The sequence below is a fragment of the Rousettus aegyptiacus genome, unplaced genomic scaffold, assembly GCF_014176215.1.
Source record: "Rousettus aegyptiacus isolate mRouAeg1 unplaced genomic scaffold, mRouAeg1.p scaffold_m13_p_13, whole genome shotgun sequence".
NCBI lineage: Eukaryota > Metazoa > Chordata > Mammalia > Chiroptera > Pteropodidae > Rousettus > Rousettus aegyptiacus.
The window spans coordinates 46,107,362-46,127,775 of record NW_023416288.1 but is presented as its reverse complement, the minus strand read 5'-3'; the positions used below and the strand labels follow the sequence as shown (position 1 = coordinate 46,127,775).

The window sequence follows — 20,414 nt, the reverse complement described above, 5'->3', positions numbered from 1 at the left end:
GCATGGAGGGGGACTGAGCTGTTTCCAGGGCCGAGGCGAGGGACACAGGGCCGGACAAGGGCATTAAGGCCTGAGAGACGGGATCAGGGCCTGGGTGAGGGGTGCAGGGCCCGGGCAAAGGGCGCAGGGCCAGGGTGAGGGGCTCAGGGCCAGGGTGAGGGGCTCAGGGCCAGGGTGAGGGGCTCAGGGCCCGGGCGAGGGGCTCAGGGCCCGGGCGAGGGGCTCAGGGCCTGGGCGAGGGGCGCAGGGCCTGGGCGAGGGGCGCAGGGCCTGGTGAGGGGCTCAGGGCCAGGGTGAGGGGCTCAGGGCCCGGGCGAGGGGCTCAGGGCCCGGGCGAGGGGTGCAGGGCCTGGGCGAGGGGCGCAGGGCCTGGTGAGGGGTGCAGGCCCGGGTGGCCCAGTGCAGGATGGAGAGAAGCCAGGCTGGCTGTCCTGTGTGCCATGGGCCAGTGGTCTCTGTGCCGGCACGTCCCCCGGCTTGGCACGCAGTGGGCCCTGTGCAGCCGGCCCCTGTCCCCGTGATAGGCACGCTGCGGCCGCGAGGCAGGGCGCGTCTGCTGACAGCCTTCCTTTGCTGCGTGTCGTAGATATTCCCAGGGCTGATCCTGTCGGACATCAAGCCGGCCAAGCGGATGAGGTTCCGGACGGTGTGCTACCTGCTGGTGCAGCTCATGCACTGCCGGCGGGTGTTCAAGGCCGAGGTCCCCTTCTCCAACGTCATGACCTGTGAGGACGACGACAAGGTAAGGGCCGCGGCGCCCTGCTCGCCGTGAGCCGGCTGCGGCGCCCCCTGCACGGCCTTCGTCCGAGCCCGTGCCCTGCTGCGACGCGGCGCCCCCCGCAGCTGCTGCGGGTCCCCGGCCCGGTCGACGGCCACACGCGGATCCTCATGTCCGGTGTCCCACTGCTCAATCCGGGGCTCCCGCCTCCACGCAGGCTCACTTGGCCCGCACGTCCCTCCGTCCCTCTGCGGGCAGTGTCTCTGGCCACCGGGCCCTCCTGTGCGGGCTCCTGTCTGGCGTCACGCGGCCCGCCCTTGGGGGAGCCCTCGGGTCGATGGGCCAGGCCCCCAGCGCCTGGCAGAGCTCCCTCCGGGCGGCCTGCAGGGGGCCTGGCTCCCTTCCTGGGTTGGTCAGTCACCTTTATCTTCCTCTAGTTTCTGCTGGGGGGTGGGCTGGGTGAAAGCCTGGAGTTGAGTGAGGGGGCCATGTGGGGTCCTGAGTGTCCACACGCGCCTCGTGTCTGCCGCCTGGGCCAGACGCCCCGACTCTCCAGGGAAACCTGTCCTCCGGGGAGGGGCCCGTGTTTGGGAGCCTGTGGTGGGGCCCGGCTGCCGCCCCTTCATGGCAGCTCTGTGGGTCCTCCCCACGCCGCCGTCCTCAGCCTCCAGCCCTGCGGGACGAGCTGGCATTGCCCATCGTGGTGTCCTGGGTCTGCTGGCCAGGCCCGTGTCCCGTTTCCCAGGCTGCGTCCAGCCTCCCCCACGTTGTCTCCGCCCCCGGGTTCCGTGCCTTTAAGAGGAAGCCGATCGCCTTGACAGGCTTTTTGGGAAGAAGCGAGGCTGCCTGCTGTCACTTGAGGAGGTTGGGGAGGTTGGGTGCCCCAGGGGCTTTTACGGGTTTGACTTGAACCTTAGGGGTTCTGTCGGTGGCGGTTCCATTAGGAGGTGGGGCCGGGGCACGCACTGAAGCTTGCTTTGTGTTTCTAGACAGCCCAGGCAGTGCAGGCGTGTGCAGGCATGTGCATGTGCACAGGCGTGTGCATGTGTGCATGTGCTTGCGAGTACAGGTATGTATGTGTGCAGGTGCGTGCACATGTGTATGTGTGCATGCATATGTGTGTACAGGTGTATATGTGCAGGTGTGTGCATCCATGTGCAGGTATGTGCAGGCATGTGCATGTGTGTGCACATGTGCATTCGTGCGCAGGCATGGGCAGGTGTATGTGTGCAGGCGTGTGCATGCATGTACATGTGTGTGCAGGCGTGTGCATGCTCGTGCCCAGGGATCCCTCAGCGACAGTGGGTCTAGGGCGGACCTGCAGGGTCTCCCCGGCACTATGGACTGGCAGAGCCCCCTGCGGCCGTCAGCCGCCTCCCGCCCGACCCCCACTTCCTGTGTTGCTGACACCCAGCCTTTTCCCTCACTTCCTGCTCAGCTCGGCTGTGCATTGTGAGAGTTCCCCCAAAAGTCTGGACATGGTTCTTCTGTCAGGTGCAGGTTTGCAAATATTTTCTCGCAGCCCTCGGATCGTCTTGTCATCCACGCAGAGCAGAAAGGGGCGTGGAGTACGATTAATTCTACGTGTGTGTTGCCGAGTTCTGCTCGCTAGTGTTTTGTGAAGGGTTTGTGCATCTCGATCCCGAGGGGTGTGTCCTGGAGCGGCTCATTTTCGCGCTGTCTTCATCTGGTTACTGTTGACTTTATAAGCGAGTTGGGAAATGTCGCCTCCTCTTCTGTTTCCTGGAAGAGACCGTGTCGCTTCGGTGTGAATTCTTCTTTAAACGTTTGGTGGAATTCTCAAGGAAAACCGTCCGGGCCTGGAGATTAGTTTGTCAGGAATTTTAAAATTATGAATTCAGTTTATTTGGTGATTATATTCACATTTTTAGCATACGGGGTGACTTGGGGTAGGTCGATGTTTTGAGGACGAGCCATCGACCTAAGTGAGTTTTGTTCATACTGTTTCCTTATCATCCTCCCGACATCTGCAGTAAAATCACATTTCATTCCTGAATTTCTTACCGTCTTTTTCTTTGTCACACTCGCTGGAGATTTGTCACTTTTATTGATATTTTCAGGGAACCAGCTTTTTGTTTCATTGCTCTGTGCGGGGCACGGTCCCCCCAGTACTCACATGGGGTCCTGCAACCCTCCCCAGTCGCCGCAACCCCATTACAAATGGAGAGACCCCATCAGCGGGGATGAGGTAGCCACCGGGGACCTCGCCGCCAGCAGGCGGTGGAGCCACGCTGCACAGGCGACGGCCCCGTGCGGCCCAGGCGGCCGTGCGCCAGCAGGCCCGGGGGAGCCGCGGTGGCTTGGTGACACGCCTTTCTTTCCACGGTGGCTGCAGCGCAGGGCGTTGAGGACGGCCTCCGAGAAGCTCAGAAACCGCTCGTCTTTCTCCACAAACGTTGTGCACGCCGCCCCAGGCACCCGCGTCAACAGGTACATCGGCCGCCTCCTGGAAGCCCGCCAGACGGACCTGGAGATGGCCGACCTCAACTTCTTCACGCTGAAGTACAAGCAGGCCGAGCGGGAGCACAAGGTGGGCGACCGGCGCGCGGCGGGGCGGGCGGGCGGGCCCCGCGCGGCCCGGCCTGACGGCGGCTCCGGGTCCGCAGTACCACCAGCTGCAGGACGAGCACTTCGGCAGCGCCGTGGTGCTCGCGCTCGTGCTGGCCGCCTTGTTCGGCCTCGTCTACCTCCTGGTCATCCCGCAGTGAGTGTGGCGGCCGCGCGCGCCGGGAACGCTCTCGCCCCGTGTCCCTCGCGTCCCGGGGTTCCGGGGTGGCAAGGCCACACACCAGCGCCGCGCCGACTCCGGGGACGGGCTTGTCCAGCGCGATGGCGGCGTGTGTGGCTTCTCCGCTCAGGTCTCGGTTTCCATTTTCGCAACCGGGACGTGGCGTGCGTTCGGCGTCTCTGTCACACGAGGCGCACCCTTGCCTTTGTGACGGCTTCTGCGGGAGAGCCACAGACAGGGCGCCCAATGAAAAGGAGAAAACGTGGTTTCTGAAAAGGAAGAAAAGCTTAGCGATTTTGATAACGTTTACTCGTCACGCATCCAGGCGAGCATCCTGCGGGGACCTGGCCGCTGCCTCTGCCCACAGGGTGCACCTGTGCCCCCGCCGTTCCCGGGTGGAGGCAGCGCCCGGGGCCGAGTCCGCCGGCTCCGGCCTCGCAAGGGCGGGGCCTCCCACAGTCTCCCAGGATTGGGGTCCTGGGGCCCCCTCCGATGGGGAGCCAGCCGCGCGTGTCCCCAGAGACCGCTGCTGCTTCCTGGGGCCCGGCCCCGGCTCACGGCGCACGTGCCTTCTGCCCTAGGAGTCTGGCCGTCCTGCTCCTGCTGGTGTTCTGCATCTGCTTCCTGGTGGCCTGCGTCCTGTACCTGCATATCACCCGGGTCCAGGTGCGTGCGCGCATGTCCCGTAGCTGCGCACACCTGGACGGGCGTGCTCGTGGCCTCGGCCCGGCCTCTTGCAGGACAGGCGTGGCCGAGGAGGCGCCTGGCCTGGCGCCCGGCTTGCTGCCGCTGGGAAGTGTCGCCCCAGCAGCCTGAGCTCACCGCGCGCGCCGTGTGCCGGGCGCGTGGGCAGGCGCTGCCCGGGGTGGGGGGCGGGCGATCGACAGCGACCGGTCGACCGCGGACGAGGTGCGAGGTTCTCCCGGCACCGGAGTCCGTGGGGACAGCGCCGCTGTGGCTCCCGGTGGGGACTGTCTCAGGGCCGCCCCCCCCCCGACTTCATTTCCGAGCACCCCATCCCCTGCAGCGCCCCCGGTCGTGCCTTCCTGCAGACCCAGGGCTAGTCGGCAGAGTTGGTGGAAATTAGCAACTTCTCGAAAAGTTAAATCAAGTTTCACTCATTTAACTTCTTCACTAGTCCTAGCTGACGACTCAGTTTTTTAGAACTTAAGTGCTATGTATTCAAACCCCGTCGTAGGCCTTTGACTTTCATAGACACAGTGACGTTGGTTTGGTAAAGTTTGAAATTTCCCTTTTCAAATAAGATTGGTTTAGTCACGTAGTTTCAAGTGAAAGCCTGACAATTGGATGCTGGTTTCTGAAGCCTGCCGCGTCCGCCCCCGTGTCGGGGACCCGTGTGCCTGGAGGTAGCCGCGTCCGCCCCCGTGTCGGGGACCCGTGTGCCTGGAGGTAGACGGGGTTCTGGCAGGGGCGCCGGCCCACCAGCCCTCTCCTTCCCGGCCGTCGCCCGCCCCCTCCCCCGGGGCTGAGCAGGCCCAGGAGCGTCAGGCCGTCCGCCAGCAGTGTGGGCCACCCAGGGCTGCTGGTCGGGTCCCGAGCCGAGTGGGGAGTCAGTGTCCTGACAGGAAGTGGCTTCGGGGTGCGGCTCTCCCCTCAATCAGTGGGCCCCGTGCTTGCCGGCTTCTGAGTCCACCGCAGGCTCGGGCAGAGGACCGTGTGTCTGTGGCTATGATGGGGAGCACACGTCTCCCCAGGGTGCCTGGTCAGAGCGTCTGGGGCATCCTCCAGGCCGCTGGCCGCACCCCGGTTCCTCGGCCTGTGACGCCTCACACGGTGGAGACAGGAGTGGGGTGTGGCACGGCGGGCTGAGGGCCAGGCTGTGGCTGCGAACTTGACCTGCAGCCACAAGGCTCAGGCAGGGCAGAGGGTCGGCCGCGTCAGGCTGACCAGTCGAGGTGTGGTCTGTATTTCCATTTTTATTTCCAATTTCAAGAGCGAGTCTAAAAGGAAGGCTAACTTTTATCCATGAAACTGTTGAACGTTGCTAACTGTATTTAAAACAGATTTAAAAAGGAATCACTAATAACATGAAAAGCACACAAACCCTGTGTGAAGAACGTGGCAAAGCTTACAGAACGGGGGCAGCGGGGGAGGGGTGTGTTCCCCGCCGTCCGCGAGGCGGAGGGGCCGACTCGCGGGAACGTCGCGCTGCCGCGTTCGGTTAATTTCGGTGCCAAAGTCACAACGCAGACGTCGAAGGATGTGCCGTTCTTTTTAATTTTAAGACGCCAGTTTTGTCTTTTTCTGGCAAGTTTTCCTCTGGGAGACATCTGTGGGACGGTGGCCGGGAGCCGGCGTGGAGGGCGCCCGCAGGGCTGCTCGTCACTGTGGCCGCGACGCCTGAGCCCCGAGGTGCCGCGTTACAGTGGCGTCTCCTCCGCAGTGCTTCCCGGGGTGCCTGACCATCCGGATCCGCACCGTGCTGTGCATTTTCATCGTGGTCCTGATCTATGCCGTGGCCCAGGCGTGCGTGGTGAGCGGGGCAGGGCGTGGGCCGCGGCACCCCCTGGGAGCGGGAGGACCGGGGTGCCCAGGGAGCCAGGGCGAACACAGTGGGCGAACAGTCTTCTACCGCTGAGGGGGGCCTGCCCCCTCATAACGCACCGAGCGGGGAGCCGGGCCGGAGCACCAGGATGGAGCCGGTCGGGAGTAACAGCTGGGACTGGGGGGAGAGCAGGATTTTAGGGGTTCCCGCGCCTGGCCCAGGTCCTGCTCCTTTCTCTGGCCTTGACGGGCAGAGCAGGCAGGAGGGTCCGCGTCCCCTCGGGGCGCCCGGGGGAGCGCGTTGCGCGGGTGGAGGCTGCCGCGGGGAGGGCACCGCTCGGTGTCGTGAGTGAGCGCCCGTGCGCCTTGGCCTCCGTCCCCTCCAGGTGGGCTGCCTGCCCTGGGCCTGGAGCGCCAGTGCCAACGGGTCCCTGGTGGTCCTGTCGCCCGGCGGCCGCGGCCCAGTGCTGCCGGCCGCGCCCTGCGAGTCGGCGCCGCACGCCCTGCTCTGCGGCCTGGTGGGCACGCTGCCGCTCACCCTGTTCCTGCGCGTCTCCTCCTTGCCGAAGGTCATCCTGCTGTCCGTGCTCACCGCGTCCTACATCCTGGTCCTGGAGCTCGGCGGCTACACCAGGGCCGCGGGGTAGGTGGCCCCCGAGCCGCCTGGCGCGCTCCACGGAGCCCGCGCAGGTCGCTGCGTGTGCCGGTCGCCGGTCGGGGCTCACGGGCTCCGCGGCGTCTCTGTTCCCCCATTCAGCCCCGATTCCGGCGAGGCCTCGGTCTGGCTCTCGGCCCAGGTCCCGGGTGCCACTGCGAGTGTGGCACCTCAGGGAGCTCTTGGGATGGGCGCGTGTCTGGTGACGACGTCTCGGCACTGACTGGTTTCCCCCTCGTCTCCCCGAGGGGCGGCCCCGTGCCTGGGGGCAGCTTCGAGCCGGTGGTGGCCGTCCTGCTGTTCTCATGCACCCTGGCCCTGCATGCCCGCCAGGTGGACATCAAGCTGCGGCTGGACTACCTGTGGGCTGCGCAGGCAAGACCCGCCTTCTGCGTCCTCGGGGGCGGGGCCCCCAGGGTCCCGGCTGTGGGCGGCACTGTCCGGGGCGTGCCGAGGGGCCGGGGCCTGGGAGAGGGCAGTGCGAGGAGCCTGGCAGGGCCCGTGGGGGAGCCCTGCCCACGGTCAGTGTGGCAGGTTTACGAGAGGTGAGTCCCCATCCCCGGGGCCGTTCCAGCAGGGGGTGATGGTGCAGAGGGGCTCAGCGTCCCCTGGCTGGACAGACAGCGGGTCCAGTGGGTCATGGGAAGCCTGGAGCGTGCAGACCCTCATGCTGTGGCGGGGGCTGGATCGGTTCTTCACGTGGACGTGGGGAGCTCTGATACCCCGGCCCTGACCTCGGGAGGACAGGTGACGGCCATGCCCCTGCCGGGGTCCAGGTCTACCTCTGGGGGACCCCCACTTCTAAGCGCCCGCTGCCCAGCTCTGTCCTCACGCCACGTGTGGGTCTGGATTCGGGTGGGCGGGGGCCCCCGTATGGGGGGAGCGGACATGTCAGGAGTGAGGGGGGGATGTCCGGCCAAGCCGAGCTGGCGGCGTTGTCGCCGAGGGCTGCCGGGCGGTCGGCGTCACCTGCAGGGCCGTGCGGGCGGGGCCGACCAGATGCTGGGGTGTCAGGGTGAGGGCGGGGGCTGGTTGGGCAGTTGTGCCCGGTTGGGGAGAGTGTGCAGAGCCTGGGCAGGGGGAGCGCCTCGTCGCGTGGGTGTGTCGGGCGAGAGCCTCACGGAGCCGCTGCCCCCAGGCTGAGGAGGAGCGGGACGACATGGAGCGGGTCAAGCTGGACAACAAGAGGATTCTGTTCAACCTGCTGCCGGCCCACGTGGCCCAGCACTTTCTCACGTCCAACCCCCGGAGCATGGTGAGGGCGCGGCCGCCGTGGCCCGCGGGGTGCTGTGCGGGGCCCCGGGCCCCACGGGAGGTGCCACCCCAGCGGCCCGCCCGTTACATCTCTGCCTGAAGTCACAGAGTGTGGCTGTTTCCGAGTCCTCGGCTACCGAGGTCGAGGGGTTCCCTCTGCCACCCCCAAGGGCAGAGAGGCCCTGGGCTGTCGGGAAGCTCCTGGGACAGGCAGGCCGCCCAAAAATACTGTCCTCCCCTTGCCCGCATGAGAGGGCGCAGCGTTCGTTGTCCCCAGGAGGAAGGACGGTGGCCGCACTGACAGGGTGGGGGCCACCTGGCATGCTCAGGTGCACGTGGCCACGCCGCCCAGTCAGGCCCTGGACCCGCAGAGCAGGGCCGCCGAACGCTGACTCGCAGAGAAGGCAGCTCGGGCCGCTCTGCATGTCCTGAAGGCACAAGCCCCGGGGCACTGACCGCTGGCCTGCAGTCGCGCCCAGGCCCACGCCTGTCCGCCGGGCCCGGGGCTGGTGGGCCGTCCCCGCTGCCCCTCCTCACCCCACAGGTGCAGCGGGCTGTGGGCTCTGGTTCCCCTGAGCTACCCTGCCTGGTGACCCGACCTTTGACCCCCAGGACCTCTACTACCAGTCGTACTCGCAGGTGGGCGTCATGTTTGCCTCCATCCCCAACTTCAATGACTTCTACATCGAGCTGGATGGCAACAACATGGGGGTGGAGTGCCTGCGCCTCCTGAACGAGATCATCGCTGACTTTGACGAGGTCAGGGCTCCGAGCCGGCGCCCATGCTGGGCGGCGGGGCCGGGCGGCGGGGCCGGGTGGTGGGGCCGGGCGGCGGGGCCGGGCGGCGGGGCTGGATGTAGGTGCTGGGTGTTGGTGCTGGGCGGCGGGGTTGGGCGGCGGGGCTGGGAGTCAGGGCTGGATGTAGGTGCTGGGCGGCGGGGCTGGGAGGCGGGGCTCGGCGCTGGCGCTGGATGTAGGTTCAGGCGGCGGGGCCGTGTGCCTGGGCTGGGGAGACCGCCTTCTCCCCAGAGTCCGCTATGCCCAACACCGGCGCTTGTGCCCCATGGAGGGGTGGGGAGAAGCGCACACGGTCTGCCGCTTGGGCCCCAGGCTGACTGACGGCCAGTTGCGGGGGGTCTTAGCTGCAGGGCCGGTGGGGAGGGCTGCCAGGGTGCCGATGGGGTCCCCGGGCCGTGGGGCTAGGCGCTGGCGCCTGTCCCGTCTTGTAATGCTGGCTCGGGTGGGGCGGCTCACCCACAGGATGGGTGACGGGCCGACAGGTGGCCCATGGCACGCTCCGCAGGTGCCCCGCTCCTCTTTCCGACGCCTTGGCCGAAGCCCCGCACGCCTGCACCTCTCGGCTCTGTGCAGACCTTGCCCGGCGCCCACAGCAAAGACGACGTAGCTTCCCAGATGCACTCACGGCTCTGCGTCGCTCCTGGCTGGTCTCTGTGGTGCCTTGTCTAGACATTACCCGAGTTTAACAGCTGTGTGTTTTAAACGCAGCTCATGGAGAAGGACTTCTACAAGGACCTGGAAAAGATCAAGACCATCGGGAGCACCTACATGGCCGCGGTGGGGCTGGTGCCCGTGGCTGGGGCCAAGGTGGGTGCTGTTGGGGGACCCTGTTTGGGAACTGGGTCCCAGCTCTGTCCCCAGCTGTCCTGGGGCCCTGGATGGGCACCTGCTCTGGGCCTCGGTCTGCCCTGTGCACGGGGTTGGAGCAGTGGCCTGGGGTCTTCTTGTCCGTGACCAGCTCTCTCCAGACGAAACGTCCCATGGGAAGTCAACACAGTGCCACCCAGGGGGCTTCCTCTGTCCCCACTGATCCACCCTTCCGCACCAGGGGCGCCATGTCACCCACTTCAGTCTCTGTCAGCCTCCTACCTGTCGGAGGAGATGGTGACCCCCCCTCACACGTCCCTGGTGGAAAGCAGCCAGCCCGCCCCGGCCGGGCACAGGGACCAGCCTGCAGTCAGCAGGGCTGCTGCCTTGTCGATCCCACCAGGGGACAGGCCGGCACCCCACCCCTGGCAGCTCACCTCGTGTGTCTCTGCCCCTTCCTTCCTTGCACTCCCAAACACAGTGACCTGTGTGTGCTCACGTCCAGGCTAAGAAGTGCATCTCCGCCCACCTCAGCACGCTGGCGGACTTCGCCATCGAGATGTTTGACGTCCTGGACGAGATCAACTACCAGTCGTACAATGACTTTGTGCTCCGCGTGGGTATGTGGCCCTTGGTCTTGTCACTCGGGCCAGCACCTCCTTCCCTGCCGGCTGGAAGCCTGGGCCCCATCCCTAGGAGCAGGGGTCAGGAGGCCAGGCCTCCTGGTCTCACTGGAGGAGGGTGGCGTGGCCTAGATGGACAGCTTGGGGACGCAGTGACAGCTGCGTCTGAGCCTGGGTGTTGGCGCCTTAGGGCTGGGATGGGCTGTTGTCCAGCTCAGGACACACGAGGAATCTCGGTCATGTGTAGATGTCCAGAGGCACCTCTGAGGCCACGCTGAGCTGCAGGATGGTGCTCTGTTCCTGTCAGCCGACCCCAGACCCTGGGGCTCAGGCCACGGGCACAGGCCACCCAGCCGTGCCCCCTCGCGGGGGTCCTTGTCCTCCTGTGGGCCCTCCCCTCGTCTGCGAGTGGAGAGGAGGCACCCTGGAGGGCTGAGTGCCCCTCCAGCGTTCAGACTCGCGGGGTCGCTTTAGTCTCCAGTTCAGTTTTTTTCTGTGATGGAGACAGTTTACTAGAAAAATTCCTACTAGTCTAGGATGTAAACTAGAAAGTTCTCCTTCCTCCCTCCCTTCTGTCTCTTTCCCTATCTTAGCCCCTTGCTCTTTCTCTCCGACCAGTTCAGCATCGAGTTAAGTTGCGGGTTTGTGGTTGTTTTAGCTGTAAATGCCTGGTTGCCTTGTAAACCCAGGGCTGGTTTTGAGTGTGGGACGGAGCAGGTGACATTTGGGTGGGTGGGTTCAGCCTGGTCTGGCCGTGTGGCCTGGGACCGGAGACGGCCGAGCGAGAGGCTGGGCGCCGGGCCTCACCCGCAGGCTCGGCCTCCCTTCACCAGGCCGTGCTCTGGCCAGTACCTGCAGTGACATGCAAGAGGCGGGTCTCGGGGCTCCTCATGGAGATTTTGTTCCTCGCTGTCCCCAAGGGACCCCACAGATGAGCTCAGCTGCTGGTCACGTGGGGGGGGCTGGACGCTGGCTCAGTCTCGTCCACGTGGACTGGAGTATCGGGTTGGTGCTGGGGGTCCTTGTCCCATGAGCCATGTATGAAGTGGTCACCCTGGAGCCCCTGCCTGGTTCCCATGCCCACCTGGCCTCAGTGGAGCCCTATCCCCTGCCCTGGCTCACACCACCGAGTTCTGCTCCCCGGGTACCCCTGCACCTGGCCAGCACCCCAGCACCCACCGCGCAAGCCCTGGGCGACTCACTAAGCCAAGTTAAAAAATGCTACTCACACCCTTGGCTGAGCCCAGAAGGGTCCACGTGCAAGTGCAGAACAGGGGTGACAGGACGAGGTGTGGCCACAGGGGCCCTCGGCACCCCCTGGCTCTCCTGGCCAGCTGGACCCTGAGCCTGCAGAGGGAGGGGCCTGCATCCCCTGCAGAGCCCCCCGAAATGCTGTGATCAGATCTGGGCCCACTCCCCAAATAGCCACAGGGTCCCGTCCAGGAAGCTGGGCAGGAGCCGTTGCTCCTTCTGGAAGCGGCTGCGGCGGGGGCACGTGGTGGCCCCAGGACCGCCCTCCGGCCAGGGGCGGTGCCTCCCCTGGCAGCGTCTGGCTGATGCCATGCGGCCCTCGCTTCCAGGCATCAACGTGGGCCCTGTGGTGGCCGGAGTGATCGGGGCTCGCCGGCCGCAGTACGACATCTGGGGAAACACGGTCAACGTGGCCAGTCGGATGGACAGCACTGGGGTTCCGGGCAGAATCCAGGTCAGTTTAGCCACCAGCCCCGGGCCGGGTGCCATCCTGCAGGCCGAGACCCAGGCGGAGGGGCCAGGCAGCCAGGGGCTCCCTGAGGGCCAGCCACGGAAGTTGGCGGCGGCTCCAAACTAAGGGACGATACCCGCCCCCCAGAGCCGAGGCCCCGCCCCCGGAGCCGAGGCCCCGCCCCCCGGAGCCGAGGCCCCGCCCCCTGCGGTCACGTCCGCCGCAGCGCCCGCTGCCCGGCCGGCCGAGCAGCTCTGACGTCCGTGGCCGTTCTCGTGTCACGTGTGGCCCCAGATGGTTCTGGCACGCCGCGCCTGTCCTCGCCCCCACTCGCTCACTCCCCCCTTCGTCGGTTCCTTCGTCTTTTGTTCAGGGACCACTGTGCGTGTTAGGAGCCACGGAGGACCTGGAGGGACAGCCCGGGTCCCTGTGGGACACTGTGCGAGCTCGGCTGGCGGGGACTGGCGAGCCCGGCACACGTGGGGCTCCGGGGGTGGGGGAGTGGCCTCCAGCGTGATGCGGGAGGAGGAAACATCTTCAGTCACAGAACTTTGTTAGAATTTTCTCGCCTTTTAGCGATTTTATGGCTTGGAGACAAATTCTTCCTGCTGAAACACTGGCTGGGGCCGGGAGTCTAGGGGGTGTGGTCCTGCTCTGTTTTCTCTGGGGGCCGTGCCCACCGCCCTCTGTGTGGCCCCCAGGCTCGGGCCCACAGAGGCACTGGGGCCCTGCCAGCCGAGGGGCGGAGGCCTGGCGTGGCTCCAGCCCCAGCCCCTGCCAGTCCCCTGCCCCGGAGACATCCTGAGATGCCGTGGGCTCGACAGCCAGTCCTGCTCCTGTCCCACGGAGCTCACCCTCCAGCAAGGCCTCGGTCCCCTTCAGCCTGCTGCCTGCTCCGGTGCCCCTGTGGTGAACACTGCCCCCTGCTGCCCGTCCAGGGCCCGCGCAGGCCGGACTCCCGGGGTCTACCTATCGGGGCTCCTTAGGCCCCTGGGCAGTCTCCACAGGCTCATGTCCTTTTCACAGTGACCCCAGGAGGATCACAGGCCCCAGCTGTGGCTGGGCGTGACAGGCTCTTCTCCCGCAGGTGACGGAGGAGGTGCACCGGCTGCTGAGGCAGGGCGCCTACCGCTTCTTGTGCCGCGGCAAGGTCAGCGTCAAGGGCAAGGGCGAGATGCTCACCTACTTCCTGGAAGGCAGGACCGATGGGAACGGCCCCCAGACCAGGCCCCTGAGCTCGGAGCGGAGAACGTTTCCGTATGGGAGAGCCGGCCTCCAGACCGGACTGGCCACAGGCTGCCCCCGGGTCGGAGCCGGGCCGGGTGCGCTGCAGGGCTCGGGGCTCGCTCCTCGGCCCCCTGGCCCACACCTGCCGCCGGCAGCCTCCGGCAAGGAGGCTTAGCTGAGCCCACGCTGGCCGCTGGGGGCACAGAGCAGAATGCTCGGGGCCTCGGTCACTCCAGCAGGACCAGCCCGGCCTGCAGAGCAGGCCTGGGGCCAGTGGCCAGCCTGGGAGGGGCGCTGCCCAGGCAGGACCTGAAGTGGCGGGGCCGTGACGTGGGGGGGGGGGGACCCGCCTGCACGGACAGGAGGCTCCACGGCGGCCCTGCTCACGCCACCCTCTCCTCCTGCAGGGGGGCCGGCTGCGGGGGCCGGGCCAGCATCGGGTGGCGACCCTCAGACTCGCGCCGGGAGCCTGAGCTGGAGCCGCGTCAGCCCAGCCGTGGCAGGTCCCACATGGGCGGCTGCAGCCCTGGTTCGCGGCCTGCTGGGCGCCGGAGCGGGGATCGGGCCGTGAGGGTGGGGCTGGGCCCAGAGCGGCCTCAACGGTCCGGGGAGAACGGAGAAGCCGCAGCCCGGAGCACGGGGGCGGCTGCCGGCTTTCCCACCGGCGCCGTTTCTGAGAGCCGGCGCCACCCTGCCCCGTGTCCTGTAGCCACACTTCTGCTGCGCCCGGCGTTGGCTCCCGGGAGCCTGGTGCCCCGCCCCGCCCGCCGCGGTGCTGGCCGCAGGCCGCCGCCGCAGCCCCGACTTCTCGTGTGGCGCCCTGGGCTCCTGCCCGTTGGGGGACAGTGCGAGGCCGTGTGGCTTTGAGAGCAGGTTTCCCTCGGGACGAGACGCTCCCCTGATGGGCGTCTCGGGCGGGACCGCCGGGTCGCAGTGTGTGGGGCTGGTGCGCGGCCCGCTCCAGCCATCCCTGCTCCAGTCGGCAGGGCGGTGACTGCAGGCAGCTGTGGCAGTTGGGACACCCCCCGCGCCTGTCGTCACATGGAGGCGTAGGTGGAGGACGTGCTGGGTGGGCCAGTGAGCAGGGGGACGGCGTCCTGGGGCCATGGCCCCGACAGGCAGCCGGGGGCCCTGTGGGCTGCAGGGCAGAGGGGCGGGGCTGGGTCCCAGCTTCAGGGCGGGCGTGGGGGCTTCCTTGGACAGGGCCCTGCGGGGTGGCCAGCGGCATCCCCGGACGTCCCCCTCGTGGGCGTGGGGTGTGCTGGGCCTTGAAGGCCGTTGGTGGGTCACTCAGGCGAGAAATGTGTGGTGGCCGTTTCCCCGCCCACTGAGGTACACGGTGCGATTCTTTCAGCTGTCCCGAGCTGTCTCGAGAACCTTCGAGGCGTGTGGCTCCGGGCTGCCCCTGCCCACGGGGCCTGACGGACCAGGGCTCGGCGGCCGCCTGCTCGTCCCAGCTGAGCTCACACCGGTGCAGTGCGGGCGTGGGCGGCGGACAGGACACGGCCCCTGAGCTGTGAGCGCGCTGTCACACCGCACCACAAAGGGCAGAGGGAGTGGCGGTGGCCGCAGGTTGGGGAGAAGACCCTGCCGCTGGGGGGCTCAGCGTGAACGTGTGTCCCCCAGAAGGGGCGGAGGGAGCGGGGTGGTCAGGACGGCCCCAAGGTGAGCGGCCACCCCCACGACCGCGGGCAGAGGATTCGGCATCGGCCGAGTGAAGGGAGGCAGGTGGACCCGGCGACAGTCCAGCCGGTGACATCAGATGCCCGTGAGACTCTCATCGGCCCCCACCTCGCAGCTGGACCGCGGGTCCATAGAACCCAAGTGCAAAGCCTGGGCCCGCCGTGCCCTCCGCTCCTGGGGTGTGGGAGCCGGGCAGCCACCCAGCCCGTGGGGTTCGGTGGAAGCGCGTCTTCCTTCGTATGCGTGATGAGACCATGATATTGCCTTATTTCCTCGAACCTTGTACGATACTCACGTGCGGACGTCACGGCAGGGCCCTCGGACTGACGGACTTTGGGGGGCCCCGCGCTGCCACCGCCTGTCACCCGCTGGCGAAGGGCCGGACCCCACGCGAGGGCGCTCAGCCCGATGCCTGCTGCTCCTCTGAGGGCACCCCTGCTGGGCGACCCTCAGCCCTTTGGAATGACCCCGTGCATCCCCACGCGACCCCATGCATGACCCTCGCATGCCTTGTGCCTGACCGCAGTAGAGTAGAACTTCCGGACGCTTCCCCGGGCCGCGACCCCAGTCCGATCCCCTCCACGGTGTGCGTGCCCTGCGGGCGGCACCCCCAGAGCCCCAGCCACCTGGAGCCTGCTGAGTCCACCCAGGCTTCCAGACGTCCGGTGTCACCAGAAGCAATAAGTAACCCCAGCTGCGGAAGCCTGGTCCAGAGCGGCTGCTGGTTCCGACGCCGCACGCACGGCTTTGCCCGGACGGACGGTGCTGCGCGGCCAACGCCCGAGGCCCGGGCCCTTCCGAAGACCCGGCTGGGGCAGCGCGCCCTGGGGGCTTTGCTGTGAGCACCCTGGGCTCGGGACGGGATGCAGAGCGTCTGCGCCAGTCGTGGCCCCTGGCAGGTCGTCCCGAGGTGAGGGCGGGGGAGGCAGGCGTGCCTAGGCCTGTGCAGGTCTGTGACTCGTCCCTGCGTCTCAGCTTGGCCCGAGGGTGCGGCGCGTCCACGGGCTGCCTCCCGCGGTAAACAGGCCGCTGCAGGACGGTGGCCTTGGCAGGGACCCCGCCGGCCTGAGACATCGTGTCTGTGGCCCCTGCTGGCAGCTCTGGGCCGCGTCCCAGAAGCCACCGAGAAACAGCTTTTAATTCCATTTACCGCCTCTCCGGAAGATGGGCCGGACTGGCCGGCCGGCCGTGTCTCCAGTGTTTCTCCCAGGCGGGGGTGCCCGTCTCGGCTCCAGCGTGGGCCCCACCCCAGCACACTGAGTCCTCGGGTGGGGGTGCCCGTCTCGGCTCCAGCGTGGGCCCCACCCCAGCACACTGAGTCCTCAGGTGGGGGTGCCCGTCTCGGCTCCAGCGTGCCCCCCACCCCCCAGCACACTGAGTCCTCAGGCGGCGGTTGTGTGTGGGGCATGCGCCGAGCAGCGCGAGGCGGGTGGCTGTCACTGCGGGTGTTTTTAGTTCCGAGAACGTGCAGACCTGCAGGCTCCCCACAGCAGCCCCAGAAACAGACTCGGCCCCCCATGTTACAATGGCTTCAATTTAAAAAACAAAACCATCCCCTCCCCACCGAAAACCCCAAAACTAGCCTTCTTGGAGCTGGTTATTTCTTTGGTGAAATAAACAAGGCCCCGAACACCCGCCCCCAGCCGCAGGGGGCCTGGCCCTGGACACCCGCCCCCAGCCGCAGGCGCTTGGGGTGCTCAGGCCGGAAGCTGCGCCAGAGCCCCCCGTCTCCCCGTGAGACTCCAGGTTCTGAGTCGAGTGGGCCATGAAGAACGTGACGCTTCCCCAGATGGCACCTGGGCTGTCCACGTGCCTCTGTCCTTACACTGGGGGAGGCTTTGAATCAGAGCTAGGTTCTTCTGTGGGGTGCAGTCCAAGGCCCAGGGCTCGGCTAGCAGGATTGGGGATCCCGCGCCACTTATCGTGGTCGCTGGGAGGCCAACAGTGGTGGCTCAGGCGCCCAAAGTGAGTTTGGGGACAACAGGTGGGCCTCACCCGAGGAGCTCTGACACCGTGCCCGTCCCCAGACAGAGGCGGGGGGCCCACCCTGAGCAAAGCGGGCGGTGAGGGGACGTGGGTCACTGTGGCGCTCGTGGGCCCTGGCCCCCTGCACCCACCACGCTGACCTGAGTCGGCGGGCCGAGGCCAGCGACCCAGCCGGACCCTGGACTGCGGCAGGGCGGGCGCAGGGCTGGGGCCGGTTCGCGACGGCACGGCCGCGTCCTCGCCTGGACCCCTTGCGGGGGTGAGAGCGCCTCCTGTCGTCCCGGCCAAGCCCTGTCCCTCTGCTAACAGCCGACTCTGCAGGACACGGAACGTGGGGCCTGGGGGATCCCTGCATGCTGTCTCTGTCCTGACCTGCACCCCGCCATGCGGCCCATCACCGTCTGAAGAAACCCAAGGGGGGAGAACGGGGCCCCCGGACCCGCAAACCGCACGTGTTTCTCCACTTACCTGGACCCCGCCCGGCTCCCAGTGCCTGGTCAGAGCCCCCTGACGGCACCGTCCCCCGCCGGCCTGGCGTCGGCACTCAGTGCCCCTTCCTGGGGTGGCAGGGTCCTGCGGGCAGACGCACTGGGGGCTGCGCTGGGCCCAGACTTCAGGCAGGTGTCACCTACTGAGAAATGATGTTGGAATGGAGAGGGTGCCCTGGACCAGCCCCCAGGAGGGCTGTCTGCCTCTTGGGCTTGCGGACCGCTGCGGGCGGTCTGTGGGGAGCGGCCTGGCCCCCCACGTGCGTGCGGTGGGCGGGTGGCCCGCCGGCAGCCAGAACCCGCTTCCTGTCTCCCACCAGCAGCCCCCATGCAGCCCCGGGCACAAAGCACACGTCTCAGGGGACCCTCCCCGGCCTGGGAACCCTGAGGAAGCCCCCCGCCTCGCACACTCGGGGTGCCACCGCCCCTAGCACGTGTCCTACAGAGGCGAGCTGTTGAGCCTTCGTCCCTGTAAACACCGGACACGCAAGCCATTTGCACTCAGTCGCATGCCCCAAAGTCCCCGATTGTGCGACGTGTAGTTTGCATTGGAAGCACGCAGCATGCACAGCGGAGGGGCGGCCCACCGCAGGCTGCCTGCCGGCTGGCCGTAGAGCGTCCCCAGCACAGCGGGGCCTGGGCCCGAGCAGCCCCGGCACAAGCGAAGCGAACGGAACGTAGCCCCTCAGCGGCGGCCCCGTCGCTTAGGTGGCCCCATGGCCACCTGGGTACTGTCTGTCCTCGACCAGGAAGGGGTGAGGCGGCCTCAGCTCTGTGTCGGCTGCAAGGGCTGTCCCTCTGTGGCACACAGAGTGGGTGGCATGCGGGACACGGTCTCCCCCGGGGGCCCCCTGAGCATGCTTGAGATGTGGACACAGGACGACGGAATGACGCGGCCTGTCCCTGGCAACTTCCCACGATAGATGTGTATGATCAACACGGGTCTATTTTTATGTCAGCACTGTAGAAAACCTTCCAGTCTTTTCCAAGATTGTTCAGTTCAGACAAGTAATCAAATAATTTGTCCTATTTTTATTTAAAAAGTGAATGGACCGAAATGTCAAATGTGAATGTACGTTTCTTAACTGCGACTTTTCTACCGGGTGTTTGCACTGTGCGTCCTGGAATCTTATCTAACAAAAGTAAAGGAAAAAACTGCCTGACTAAATCTTGCCGTTTTCATTGAAAAGCAGGGCTTGTGTGGCTAAGGATGGCCCCGCCTGCTCCTCAGGCCCTGGCTGGGCTGTGCCCTCCTGGGCTGCAAAAGCCCATTGTGTGACGTGGGGACACACCGCAGCCCTCAAGACGAGACTCTAAGGGAAGGTGATCAGTGCTGTTTGCCCCACGACATGTCTGCCGCTGACACTGAGTTCCGCTAGTTTAATCTTTTATAAAATAGGGAAAAAAGCTTGCTGGCCGTCCCTCTTGCTAGCGAGGGGTCAGTGGACAACCCGCTGCTCAGGGGAGCTTGGTCAGGCACTTGGGGCGGGGACTCTGGCCGAAGGCGGGCCAGGGCCTTGGACATCCCATGAGGGACTCGGGAATCTGTCAGGTATGCGGGGTGGGGGCGGGGGGGGCTCCATCAGCGGTCTTAGCAGGACTGTTGGCTAAAACTGGGCTCTGCAGGCCAAGGTCTGGCGAAGGTCGGGCCAAGGGTGGAGAAGGGGCCCTGAGGAGCCTGAACAGCGGTCAGGGCGGGTTAGCGGCCGGCCCTGGTGACCAAGACACACCTGACGCCACCCTCGGGGGAAGCCTGTCCTATGCCTGGATTAGGGGGCAGGAGAAACAGGGCTGGGACCAGAGCCGGCGACCAGGAGCGCGTGGCCGAGGCGCTGGCGAGCTTCTGGATTCTTCCAGGTGTGAACGCAAGCCAGGAGGTGCGCGCCCGCCCGGCCCGTGTTCTCACGAGCGGCTCGCCCCTTCACGGCGGCGGGGCGCGCCCCAGCGTTCCTGCCCCCGCTGCAGTGACAGGCAGCTCTCCTGCCGCTTCCACTTCACTCCAAAAAATTAGCCTTACCGTTTTTATAATGACAGTCATTGTTATAACAAAGGAAACTGAACAAAGTGAGCGTTCACCTGCAGAGGAAGGGCTCGCTCGGGAAGCGTCCACTCATCGTGCGGTGACCCTCCCCCCTCATCCCCCTGGAGCTTCCAGGGAGAAGCGCAGAGGTTAGGTGGGGGGAGGGGGGAGGGGACGGGGGTTGGGGGGCTGGCTGCCCCCACCCCAGATGCATCCCTGACCTGGAACACCCTGGGCCTCGCCACCGCCGCGTCCCGGGGCTCCTGATTCTGCTACAGCGGTAAGCTTTGTCCATGTCCCCAAGGAGAGCCAGGCCACCGCCAACAGGCCTGGATGACGGACCACGGTGGCCATCCAGGAAGGGGCTGGCAGCATGAGCGATCTTGGGCTTTTAGAAGGAAAAAAAGCAACGCGTTTTAGACACAGTGGGGGATGAAGACATGTACGAGAACGAAACCTAAGCCTGAGTGTACGGCCGTGACATGTCCACAGGAGGCCGCGTCCGAGGTCTGCTGCTGGGCTCGACTGAAGGAAGCTGGGCGCCTGCTCCCCTCTCACAGCGAGTCACAAATACCTCCTTCCCCTCCTCTCCGGACGCGGAGGTGGACGCAGCCCTATTTCTGCAGGAGGCTAAACTCCTGCCCCCCAAACTAAAGCAGCGCCCGCCCTCGGGTCCCAGAGGCCCTCCAGCAGGGGGCCCCGTTCCGGCCGCGCCTGAGGTGGCATCCCGCGACGGGGGGACGCTGCGGCCTTCCCCAGGTGGGTGAGTGGCTGGGCGCCCGCCTCTACGTGAGCCTGCCCGGCACCTGCGGCCCTCGGTGCTGGGGATGCAGGGTGGATGGGCCGCGGCGGGTCTGCGCTCGCCTTACCTGGCAGTGCCTGCTCCCTGTCCCCTGGTCTCAGGTGGCGCCTCCCGGGGCCACACTGGGGTCTGAGTGGCAGGTGTCAGTTAACGAGCCCCACGCCAGGAGGCATGTGCACGACAGGACACAAGCCCAGGGTGACCTGGGCCAAGTCCTGAGCAGGGCACGGGGTCCACGGGTGGACGGGTGGGTCGGGGGTGGGTCAGTCAGCCATGGCGGTCCAGGGCACTGTGTCGGGTGGGTCATCTTCCACGGTGAGTTCGTGCCACGTGGCCTCCTCAATGTTCTGGAGCTGCCGGGCCTCCCACTGCCTCACCCGCTCCACCTGCGGAGGGG

General features: G+C 66.6%; 1 protein-coding gene across 4 annotated transcripts in view; it reads left to right on the top strand.

The window, feature by feature from the left end:
* Positions 1–18,363, top strand: part of ADCY1 (adenylate cyclase 1) — a 38,228-nt gene extending 19,865 nt beyond the window's left edge. Inside the window, exons 8-21 of one of the 4 annotated variants that reach the window (XR_004953978.1) lie at positions 587–742; positions 3,075–3,269; positions 3,346–3,443; positions 4,049–4,133; positions 5,872–5,961; positions 6,359–6,615; positions 6,876–7,002; positions 7,766–7,882; positions 8,494–8,640; positions 9,388–9,486; positions 9,992–10,106; positions 11,690–11,814; positions 12,899–16,047; positions 16,108–18,363. Coding sequence is in view for 3 of the 4 variants with exons in the window: in XM_016147896.2 (XP_016003382.2) it covers positions 587–742; positions 3,075–3,269; positions 3,346–3,443; positions 4,049–4,133; positions 5,872–5,961; positions 6,359–6,615; positions 6,876–7,002; positions 7,766–7,882; positions 8,494–8,640; positions 9,388–9,486; positions 9,992–10,106; positions 11,690–11,814; positions 12,899–13,213 (1,926 nt within the window). In the remaining variant the exon portion in view is untranslated. Of the gene's footprint in view, positions 1–586; positions 743–3,074; positions 3,270–3,345; positions 3,444–4,048; positions 4,134–5,871; positions 5,962–6,358; positions 6,616–6,875; positions 7,003–7,765; positions 7,883–8,493; positions 8,641–9,387; positions 9,487–9,991; positions 10,107–11,689; positions 11,815–12,898 lie in introns of all 4 variants that reach the window. The other 3 variants (XM_036230548.1, XM_036230547.1, XM_016147896.2) reach the window with 3 other exon arrangements.
* Positions 18,364–20,414: the final 2,051 nt, after the last annotated feature.